This window comes from Muscardinus avellanarius (genome assembly GCF_963383645.1).
Source record: "Muscardinus avellanarius genome assembly, chromosome: 6".
In the NCBI taxonomy this organism is placed as follows: Eukaryota; Metazoa; Chordata; class Mammalia; order Rodentia; family Gliridae; genus Muscardinus; species Muscardinus avellanarius.
The window spans coordinates 69,063,867-69,076,186 of NC_137791.1; the positions used below are offsets into that span (position 1 = coordinate 69,063,867).

General features: G+C 38.1%; 1 protein-coding gene across 1 annotated transcript in view; it reads right to left on the minus strand.

Annotated features, from left to right (window-relative positions):
- Positions 1 to 12,320, minus strand: part of CDS1 (CDP-diacylglycerol synthase 1) — a gene marked incomplete at its 5' end in the record, with an annotated part of 76,179 nt that overhangs the window by 5,772 nt on the left and 58,087 nt on the right. The window contains 5 exons of the mRNA XM_080697449.1: positions 951 to 1,070; positions 2,928 to 3,080; positions 6,500 to 6,568; positions 9,165 to 9,252; positions 11,244 to 11,326. Of these exons, the coding sequence (XP_080553575.1) occupies positions 951 to 1,070; positions 2,928 to 3,080; positions 6,500 to 6,568; positions 9,165 to 9,252; positions 11,244 to 11,326 (513 nt within the window). The remainder of the gene's footprint in view (positions 1 to 950; positions 1,071 to 2,927; positions 3,081 to 6,499; positions 6,569 to 9,164; positions 9,253 to 11,243; positions 11,327 to 12,320) is intronic.

Here is a 12,320-nt window from a genome sequence, read left to right on the forward strand (position 1 = left end):
ACTGGTAGAAAGTCTCAGCAAAATGACTCTCTACAGTTAGATTCACTTGTCTGAGCACCCCAAACATGGCAATAATGAACTGCCATTCCAGCTCACACAGGCAACCTAAAAACATTCCAAATGCAACAGAAACTGAATCTTCATTTCACACATGCAAAATAAATAAATAAATAAATAAATAAATAAATAAATAAATAAAAAATCTCCCCTTTTAACAACAACAAAAAAAAACTTGGTTTGGAGACCATACAAAAATACCATTCTAAATATAACATTTCTCTGTTTAAAACATTTTTTTGAAAATTTCCATGGTTAATTTCTGCCAACCCATTTTCTTCTCTACCCATACAAGCATTAGAGAAACTTGGCAACCCAATCAATCCTGTCTACTGATGGCTGGCCACCTCTGCAAGATACCCATCTTCTCCCCCCTCCTCAGATCTTGGTTCATAAGCCACCTCTTCCTCCTCCCTGACCATGCCACCTTCAACATCCACTCTCTTACGTTTAGTGGCGTACACTCCACGTAACTTACTGAAGCCATGTGAGGGAGGCTGAGATAATATCACTTCGAGATGGTAGAACTTAACCAAAACACAGGGCTAATTTTAAGTGCCTGCAGAGGGTCAACAAACTAGGTAAACTAGGTCCCAGAGACAAAATCCAGCCTACAACTTGTTTGTAAATACATTATGCTACACACTCATTCACTGACATGTTGTTTGCGGGGTGTGGGTGTTCACACTCCAACAATAGAGTCCACTAACACGGCCACACCTAAAAAGAATACACTCAAATCAGCCAGGCAGCACTTCTTTAAGGTAAAACAAATTCGAGGTACAAGTTTTTGCCTGTAGGCTTAGTGTAGACCAATAGTGGAACAAACTGCAACTAAGGTATATTCTCTAATCACGTTTGCTAATAACAGAACAAAGAATCGAGATGCATACCTTGATTTTGAAAGCTCTTTTGAATCCACTGGCAAAGAAGCCTCCGAATGGGCCAATTAAAGATGCAAATGTTGACAGAGCGATGCTGTGTATCTGGAAAGGATACATGCTCACTGTTTCCTAAGAGGAAAAAGGAGAAAAGGGGGGTACTGGCCAACTTCAATAAAATTGACTTTGAGCACGCCACCTAATCTAGGAACCACAACATACACACTAAGTCAAAGCCCATGCCACATTTTAATTTTATAATCTGTAAGGATCATAGGAGAAAAGCATATCCTGTCCTCCATGGAGTCAGCATCTCCACACCCTTCGCAAGCATGCTAACAGGAACCTGGCACCCTCAATCTTGCAGCGGGTAGGGTAGAGTCTAGTTCATTCGGGAACTTTAGCAACAACTAAAGTACAGGCATACTAGCAATTGGCCAAGCTAATTTCTACATTTCTTTCTTTCTTTTTTTTTTTTTTTTTGGTGGTACTGGGGTTCCTGGAAGCCCTTCTACCTCCGGGCTACACTCCCAGACCTATTTTTTACATTTTCATTTTTGGAAACAGGGTCTCCTAAGCCAGCGCGCGCGGCTGGCTTCGAACCTGCGCGATCCTCCTGTCTCTGCCTCCCAAGTGTGGGGATTACAAGCGTGCGCCACCACGCCCGGCTTCTACATTTCTTTTGGAGGTTTGTTTTTGCCCGTAGTGCTTTGCTTTTGTTATTATATAATTTGTTTTAATTTCATACTTTACATTCAAAAATAAGTTAAAGAACTACCAAAATGAACATCAGCCAATTACAAAAGATTTAGGGAGATCATAGAAACAAAAGTCTGCAATCGAATTATTCTGAAAAACTGTAGCTACAGCTCTCCTTTAAAAAGAAAAAACTACAAATGTTGAGAGCACATAAGGTATGTGGTCCAAAAAAGATGTCTGAGAACACCAAGTTTAGGACCTGTTGTCACAGGAGCAGTTTTGCCCCTGTCCAAATATTGGTAGCATTAAATGTTTTTATAGCAGTAACAGATGACTTGAATACTGAATCCATACAAGGAAAAAGGTAATTTCTTGGTTAATCTGCTCCTAAAAAATATGAATTGTAGTTAAAAACAAAATGCTTCAGATACATGTGCATGAACATGTGTGCCCACAAACAATTATTCCATCCCCATTTTAAGCAACCGCACGCCAGTCCTGATGGCGCAGGTCAGGAGGGCTCTACTCTGCTGAGTGTCAGCATCTGTTGGTGCAATACCTCAAAGATGCTTCCAAGGGCACCAATGGGCTTTTGGAAGGGAAACACATTTTTAGAAATGGAAGCTTTCTGTACTAAAAATGTCCTCTGAAAATCAAGGGCTCTTTCAACTGATGAGTTTTAACTGAGTTAATTCATGCCAGGAACATGTAAAACTCATTCTAATCCATTTTGTTTATAAAAATCTATGCAATATTTTAAGATATTTAAAAAATACAAAATAAATTACCATCAGTATTTAAATAATTAGGCAAATAAATTCCTACTATACAACTGACATGCAATATTAATACTCATTTTATGTTTATAAAAATCACAGGGGATAAAGTATATTACTTATGATAATCAGACATAAAAAGCACTTCTAAGCTGGGCATGGTGGCACATGCTTTTAATCCCAGTACTTGGGAGGCTAAGACAGGAAGATGGCAGTTTCATGACTAGCCTCAACAATTTAGTGAGGCCACCCACAACTTAGTAACAACTTGTTTCAAAAATAAAAAAAAAAAATAGGACTGGGGGTGTAGCTCAGAGGTAGAATTTCCTGGGGTTCAATCCCCAGTATATATATGGATAGATAAGATAGATAGAGATATATATCATATACACACAAAACAAGTAATAACAACAACAAAACCACTTCTACATCATAAAGAAATTGATTCCTTATAAAAACTGTAGTCTTTGGAATGAAGGAGCCCCAACCGCGTTCCCTTGCACTTGACTCTTACCCGCCTCAGCACTGCTTTTAGGAGAGGAGGGAGTGAGTAGCTCTGAAGCTGGAAGAGCTCTGAGGGCTCACACTCTGTGACGAAGGAGTTGACATCGCTGCGGTACTCCACAGGGCAGACAAAGTACTGGTATTTGGACAATACGTAGGCAGCCTAAATGACAAATGAATAGCTCATGAAACATTGCCAAGGAACCTGTGTGTACAAAGTTACGTATCAGATGAAAAGGTCAGAGACAGAATGCCACCATTTCTTTGCATTTATATTCTGCTATATGTTTTATTTAGGGGCATTGTTTATATTATTTGCATATGGTTATATGGTATAATTCCTACAGCCTTCCTAATCTATAGACTACAGAAAGTCTCTCTCTATATACACACATACATATACACACATACGTATATATAATGATATGTGTGTAGGGTTTATTTTTTTGATCCGATCCAGTGTTTTGAGTATGCAAGGCAAGCACTCTACCACTGAGTTCTATCCCCAACCCCTTTGCTATATATTTTTACAGTAAGAGGGTCATAATTGTTCTAGGAAAATCTTGGAAGAAATACCTTTATAAAATAAGAGTTTCTGAAATCAATGACATCTCTGTATAATTCCAAAAAAGGGTATGAGAGGAAAAAAGAAGCTTATTTGAACATTTAAAAAAGGAAATCACAAGATCTTATTTTTTAAAAGAACACATAAATCTTAGAAGCTAAGAAAATAGAAAGAGTAAAGGACTAAACTATAATTATGTAGGTAAGCAAAGGACTGAAATTTATTATATATATTAATTTGATCAGCTAATAAATCCAGTGACTCATAATTATTAAAAACAAACCAAACAGCCCAAAATAGTACAGGTGTTCACTGTTCTTCACCAACCCAGTAAACTCTAACTCAGCTGTTCCTTCTCTCGTCACATCATTACATATTGTCACCTGGCTGTCCTCAGACATGGAAATAGGAGACACAAAACATTCTATTAAGAGCGTGGTGGCACACACTTGTAATCCCCGCGCTTGGGAGGCTGAGACAGGAGGATCGCACAGGTTCAAACCAGCCTCAGCTACTTAGTGAGGCTCTCAGCAACTTAGTGAGACCCTGTTTCCAAATAAAATATAAGATAGGTCTGGGAGTATAGCCTGGAGGTAGAAAGCCTCTGGGTTCCACCCCCAGTACCCCCCCACACACACAATAATAATAATAATAATTGCTAAGCAATAGTTTATTCCTTTTTCAATTTTCTTGCAGCCACTTGCACCATTATTTCGCTCAAAAATAATTAACAGAAATGCATATGTGACACTAGGAATAGATATAAATTAATTTTACTTCCAAACAACCAGTTTCCTTGAAAATAGTTGTTTAAAAAATATATATAGCTGGGCGTAGTGGCGCATGCTTGTAATCGCCACGCTTGGGAGGCTGAAACAGGAGGATTGTGCAAGTTCGAAGCCAGCCTCAGCTACTTATTGAGGTTCTCAGCAACTTAGTGAGAACCTGTTTCCAAATAACATATAAAATAGGTCTGGGAGCATAGCCCGGAGGTAGAAAGCCCCTAGGTTCCACCCCCAGGACCACCACAAAAAAAAATTAAAATTAAAAAAATAAAATATATATGTAGTTTTCTTCCTTGCAATTATGCCATATGTTACATTCTCATAGTTTCTTTATGTCTTTTAATAATATGGCTACTCCTATAGTCTTTCTAAATTATTCTTTAATAATACCAAATTCTTAGAGTATTATTTAACTTAGTAACAGTTTTATTATTCTTGCTTTTAATAGATAAACTTTGGGTGGAATTGGAGTTTTCATAATTTCATCATTCCAGTTATCAATTATTACTTCATTAATATCCTACCTCAAAAACTTTAGAATAACTATCTACTCATATTGGATTCTTTTGTAGTGCTTGGGACAGACATGTCAGGCCTCAAGCATGTTAGGCATGCACTCTCTCTTACCAGACATTAAAAAAAAATTATTTTGAGACAAATTCTTGCTAAGTTTCCCAGGATGGCCTCAAATCTGCAATCCCTCAGCCCCGACTAGCTGAGATTACACGTGTGGGACACACCTGTTAGATAAACTAAGTTTTTTTTCTGTCTTTCTTCTTATTATTTTATTTATTTTTTATTATTTATTTATTTATTTATTTATTTATTTATTTATTTTTTTTGGTGGTGGTACTGGGGTTCCTGGAAACCCTTCTACCTCCAGGCTACACTCCCAGACCTATTTTTATATTTTTATTTGGAAATAGGGTCTCTTAAGCCAGTGAGACTGGCTTTGAATCTGCGCAATCCACCTGTCTCCACCTCCCAAGCACGGGGATTACAAGGGTGTGCCACCATGCCCAGCTAGATGAACTAAGTTTTAAGTTTATAAATTAAAATAGAGGTGCCGGGCTTGGTGGCGCACGCTTGTAATCCCAGAATTCAAGAGGCTGAGACTGGAGGATCGGGGTTCGTGGACAGCCTCAGCTGCTTAGTGAGGCTGTTTGCAACTCAGTGAGATCCTGTTTCCAAATAATAAAAAAAGACTAAAAAAATAGGGCCGGGGTATAGCTCAGAGGTACATTGTCCTTGGGTTCTATCCCCAGTACCAAAAAAAAAAAAAAAAGGTATAGTTCCATATATTTGTTTATTTACTCTGTTTCAAAACTTCATGTTATTACTAGTTATTCCATTTTGGGGTTTTGTATTTTATATATTAACTACAACTGTCAGGGACTAGCCTCTTAAAACTTAAATTTCCCAATGGTACTTTCTTATACACTTATTTTATATCTAGTCATTTTATTGAAGCCTTACTGGTTTTTCACTAGATACCTTTTAACAAAAACCTAAACTCCATAATTATAAATTAATTTTTTTTTTTTTTTGGTGGTACTGGGGTTCCTGGAAGCCCTTCTACCTCCGGGCTACACTCCCAGACCTATTTTTTACATTTTCATTTTGGAAACAGGGTCTCCTAAACCAGCGCGCGCGGCTGGCTTCAAACCTGCGCGATCCTCCTGTCTCTGTCTCCCAAGCGCGGGGATTACAAGCGTGCGCCACCACGCCCGGCTATAAATTAATTTTTAAAAGTGGCCTATACCCATTACTCATGGCTAAAAGTTAATTATTTACAAAATAACAACTTTTCCTGCGAGTTAGGCTCACAGAGGAACCACCCACGGAGCCAAGTGGCCTGCGTGTGTTCAGAGGGTAGAGCTCTTCAACATTATTTGCATTTTCTACTATCACAAGACATCATTTGTCTCAGCACAAGCGCCCCCCACCCACAGGACAGAAAGTACCAGAACACTAGCATAAGAGGGGATCTCAAATTTGGCTGTACATTAGAATTGTCTAAGAATGTTAATCATCTTGGGATATGGATGGGACATAGTTTGTTTGAGCTCTCCGGGTGAATGATAAGCAACCAAGATGAGAGCCACTGGGGGGAGAACTGATTTCAAAAAATACATCATTAACATTTTGTGCTTTTTTTAGATTTAAAATAGTCTAATAAACTCTACAATTTTTCAAAATATAAATAAAATAAAAAATCCTTGTAAAACTCACAATGAATCCAAACACGACTGTAGAGAAGAAACCGCCAATGAATCCTTCCCAAGTCTTTTTAGGAGACAACTAAAAGGGGTCAAAGGAAATTAGAAAGAGTTACTGCACTCACAAAACACACAAAATGCAAACTATGATCAAGCTCCTCAATACTTTGTCCATCTCTCTCCTTTCTTCTTTCTTTCTTTCTTTCTTTCTTTCTTTCTTTCTTTCTTTCTTTCTTTTGTGGTACTGGGTTCCTGGAAACCCTTCTACCTAGGGGCTACACTCCCAGACCTATTTTATACTTTTTATTTAGGAACAGGGTCTCTTAAGCCAGCTTAAGAACCTGCGCTTCGAACCTGCGCGGTCCTCCTGTCTCTGCCTCCCAAGCACGGGGATTACAAGTGTAATCTTTAGCCTTTGTTCTATGATCCTGATTTACTTATGCAAATGTCTAGACTAGTACCTAACACATAGTCAGCTCTCCAACACGTGTGACTGGCTGTGAGTATCTGTTCTTGTTAAATAGTCTCAGCTTACTTTTTTCCCTCTCAAAGGGCTGTATGTTTTATGTTGAAGTGATTATCTCAGGACTGGTGAGCTTTGTGTGAAACGTAGATGTATATATTCGTTTCCAGTACTCATGATCACTGTTGACCGTGGCCGATAGTAGAATAAGTACAACAAAACGATGACATTATAGCACCCCAGAGTTCCATATATTCCAAATATGCAGTACATTCAAGCTATCTCTTTCTAAAAATGGTAAAATACTCCACAGCTCCAAATACTGTATTTGCTCCTCAAGTAAAGGGGCTTCCTCTGCCCCTTTTACACAATCTAGGTCTGTCTCCAGAAAGAATGGAACACGCTGTGCTTCTAAGAATAGACACTATTTGTTTTAGAACAGGGCTATTGTTTCCCAGTCAATAGGACATTCAGGGAAAGAAACATGGAGGAAAATCTGGAATGTGGTGATGCAGGGGTAGGAGGAAAATGTTCAGGACTATCTACCCAAAGGTGCCATAAGTGTCTGAGGATATGGTCATCAAGAGATCACTGATGAGTTTTGTAACTCTCACTTCTTCAGGACGGGGACAGAAGGCCAAATATCAGAAGGAAATTTCTGGGTCAGGAATGGGCTATAGGCTAAGCTACCTGAGCTCTTTATAGATCTACTGTCCTGATGTCCATAAAGTAGCAAACTGAAATGGGTGAGAGAATTGGCTTCTTGCCAAATCTGATAAGAATGCTGCTTTGCAGAAGGAACAGAGAGACCTTCTAAATTCATTCAATGCCTGTATTATTGCTATGAAGTAGGAACAGATTCTAATTCAAACATGTCTGCTGATTAGATTCAAGACAGCTTATCAAATTAAATTGATTCATATCTATATTAATTTAGAAATTAAATGCTCAGTCATCTAGGTATATTACACTACTAATCCAGCCTGGCAAAATCACTGAAAAGCTATGTTTAAAACCAGTCAATGAAATTCTTCTATGGTTCTCTCTTTCTGAGGCTTCCTAATTAAAGAACAGCCCATGTAGACATCCTGGATACTTACATTTATTCTTGTGCTGGACTGCTTTAAAGACATGCACCTGGCCTGCCGGTGTCCTGTGCTCAGCCCGGTACTGTGTCTAGACTCTCTTGGGGGAAGGTCTACAGAAGGTTTTCCCAAGGACAGGGAGTCTTTGGTTTCCTCCAGGAACACCAAAATATCTTCATCTCTCTCTGAACAAACAAGGCTTTATACTTAAACGATGGTTTCAGTCTCTCCAAAACTGCCTTCGCAGAATAACATCAAAGTACCCAAGTAGCATACTCATGGAGGTATTACTGAAGAGTGTGTCAACTGAGCAAATCCAATCTGAAGCTCCAACATAAAGTGCTCTTTTTTTTTTTTTAAGAAATCACTAAAAGGTTTAATTTCCATGGAGAATTGGTTTGTCAGTTTTTTCCACAAAATATGAACTGTATAACAAATTTTCCTTTGCCTCCCATAAATAGAACCACATTGAATGCAAAGAGGCATGGTTGGGGTCTGTTCACGCACATTTTTCATTTTCTTGTTTTGGCCTTTTATTTCATTAGCATTGTATTAGTGTCTCATTATAGGGACCCCAACTCTTTTTATTTAAATGAGTTTGGTCATAAAGTTTTACAATGGACAACAGTATCTGAAGATGGTACAATTTACTCTTTAGAAAGTTTGGTAGAGGTGAGGGTAGCTGGGAGACAGCCTGCAGGGAGAGCAGAGGCAAAGAAAGGCTTGCTTGCAGGGCTGCTGCGGACAGGGCTATACCACTGCACCAATGGCTCAGGGTAAAAGAGAAGAATACTGAGGGGACTCTTCCGAGAGAGGATAACTAAGGAAGTCCAGCTCTGTGAGCAGCCAGTTGGATAGCTGATGGAGGACTTAGATGAGGTTAGTGGAATATATGGCTCGCTGCCCCTATACTGAGGCTGCTAAGTGCAGCTAAGGAAAATCACAGCACATCAGGAATGAAAGAGAGAGAGAGAGAGAGAGAGAGAGAGAGAGAGAGAGAGAGAGAGAGAGAGAGAGAGAGAGAGAAAGAAAGAGAAAAGCATGCAACACCAGCAAGTCACTGGCAATGTTTTCCAATGGCTGCTCTTTAAGGTTATGGGAGTGGCTTACTTGTAACGTTTTTCCATTACCTTAATCAATGGAGTTCTTCCAAAAAAAAATCCAAAAAGGTAAGCAGAAATGTCATTGCAGATAACACTTGATATTGGAACAAGGAACCTTTAAAATAAAGAAGTCATTACTGTCAACATCATTTAAATCATGAGGTGAGACTAAAATGCACCAATAAAAGCATATAAAAACAAAAAATTAAAGTTCTCAGGAAAAAAGTTCATATGATTAAGTAGCAAATATCTACATACATTATGGCTGATAATACACTACAGTGATAACCCTCTAGATCACACTGTGTCCCCGTCCAGAGTATAACACTTGACAAAGTGACAAAGTAGTAAAATACAACCAAATCACTTATTTAGGCAGGGTTTAACCCAATAATTTTTTTTTTTTTTTTGTGGTACTGAGGGTGGAACCCAGGGGCTTTTCTACCTCTGGGCTATACTCCCAGACCTATTTTATATTTTACTTGGAAACAGGATCTCACTAAGTTGCTGAGAGCCTCACTCAGTAGCTGAGGCTGGCTTCGAAGCTGTGTGATCCTGTCTCAGCCTCCCAAGTGTGGGGATTACAAGCGTGCGCCACCGCACCTGGCTTAACCCAATAAATTTATACCACACCTTTAACTGCAAATTCTTTTTTTTCAGGAAAAATTATTAATTTTAATTGTTTCTATTTAGCCCATAATTACACTGGTGCTCACTAGTTGTATAGAGTTTACATACTTCAGTAACTGTCACCCATCAAAAGTGTTTATTAGACATTTTTTATATTGGGTATTAAATCCAGAGCATTCTACCTCTGAGCTATACCTCCAGCCTTTTTTATTCTTTATTTTGAAATAGGGTCTCATTAAATGCTGAGGGTCTTGTTAAGTGATGAGGCTGGCCTTGAACCTGAGATCTTCCTGTCTAACCCTCCCATGATTACAGGTGTGTGCCACCTTGTCCAGTAACAATCTTCAAAACAAATGATTCCAACTATTTATACAAATGCATGCACACACACACATCTTGGCAAAAAGCATAAAGCTGTCAAGAGGATATAATTTATCTTTTTTTTATGGTGGTACTGGGGTTCCTGGAAGCCCTTCTACCTCCGGGCTACACTCCCAGACCTATTTTTACATTTTTATTTGGAAACAGGGTCTCCTAAGCCAGCGCGCGCGGCTGTCTTCGAACCTGCGCGATCCTCCTGTCTCTGCCTCCCAAGCGCGGGGATTACAAGCGTGTGCCACCACGCCCAGTGATATAATTTATCTTTAAAAGATCAACCTATAAAAATTTTAATTAAGGGATTTAAAATAAATGTGAGGGAATATGGTCTTTTTTTTTTTTGCACTGGGGATTGAACCCAGGGACATTCTACCTCTGAGTTACACCCCCATCCCTCTTTTACTTTGAAACAGGATCTCATTAAGTTGCTGAGGGCCTCATTAAGTTGCTCGGGCTGGCCAGAACTTGAGATTCTTCTGTCACAGCCTCCCAAATACTGGAATTATAAGTGTGCACCACCATGCCCAGCTGGTCATTATTTTTTTAAAACAAGAATCTTAAACTTTTTCTCTTCCAACTAATTTTTAGTTAATAAAAATGCTTTCTCAATTTGCAAGCCATTGCTATTGAGCTAGTAACTCCACACACGTGGAATCTAGACTCTGGGAAACTACTCCCACATAGAAACCAAGGACAACCTACCTAACTTTCCCTCTTAGATAACATGCTTCTGACACACTGGGTGCTAAGAAGCAATTTTTATATTCTGTTTTGCATCCCAGGAAAATAGTAAATTTTTTCAAGTCTATCCTTTGCAAAAAGTCACATTAGGTTTATTTGCATCTGACAATCTGATTTTGGGGGGCTTTTAAAAGAAGGACTTTTTACATTTTATTTGGAACTTTAAGAAAGGTTTCCAGTTGTTAATGAAGCAATTTTCTTCAGTTGACAAAGTGTAAGTAAAACTCAGTCATTTTAATGGAAGAGAAGAACAACAAATAGTGCATTTTAGTAGAACTCTCTAAGACATTGCCCAATGTTAAGGAGTCTTAAAAAGGCTAGACATAAATATCGCGCAGCATAACACTGTTCCCTTACCATATCATGCCTTCAAACAGATTTTGGATGACAAGATGTGACTGAGTAACGGTTATCAGTAAAGTGACATGAGTCCATGCGAACTGTTAATAGCCCAACAACACAAAGGTTAGTGAACACAACTCCATCAGTGCAGCCAAGGAAGCTAGAACAACTGTGAAACACAAACTTCTGCCGTGACATTTCAGTGGAAACTTGTAAGGTCATACAAAATAAATGCAGTTAGTAAGTCTTATTCATTATATTCCCTTCTAGAATCTAAAAATGATGGTAACACTTAACAAAGTCATCTTACTTTATACATAAATTAAATGCTAATAATTGGGACATATATTACTAAGTTTAAAAACATCTAAAAAATAAACCATTCCCTTGAATCCCTCAAGTTAGGTGATAATGAGAAATTCACAGCGTTGCTGTGGTATTTAGAGATAAACATTTGGCTCTGTCTACATTCTACAGCTAGGAAAATATTGAAAGCCATTCTCCCTTCACACTCATCATGGTAACTTTTGCACAAAAAGTTAATTCTTACTTCAAATGGTTCAAAACATAAGGATTCAATTGCCCTTCACCTCCATCTTTTAGGCCTTGATAGTTGATCTTCACAGATCTGTTCAATGACAATATGTAATTTCTAATTTTGAAAGCTATGTTTCCTCCTTCCTATTTTAGTGACTTTCAGCACAATCGCCATGAGAAGAATGTGGCCAAAAGAAGCTAAAATTTTTATGTACTAAAAACATAATTTTGATTGGAATTTATAAAAAGACTTTTCAAAGTAATTAGAATTTTGATTTACTTTTAATAAACCCATTTCCCATTTTAGTAAACAACATTTTATATTGATTGAGTTTTTTTCTGTTTTTATCTACTTAAAAGATCTAATTCTTTACATTATCAGCTTCAAAATACTTGTTTTTTTTTTCAATAGGTACTGTCTATGCAATTGCGCTCTGTAAGTTCTGCGTCCACAGTTCAACCAACCATGAATCAAACATGTTTGTGGAAAAAACTGTCTCTACTGAACATACACAAACTAATCTTTCATGTCATTATTCCCTAAACAATATAGTT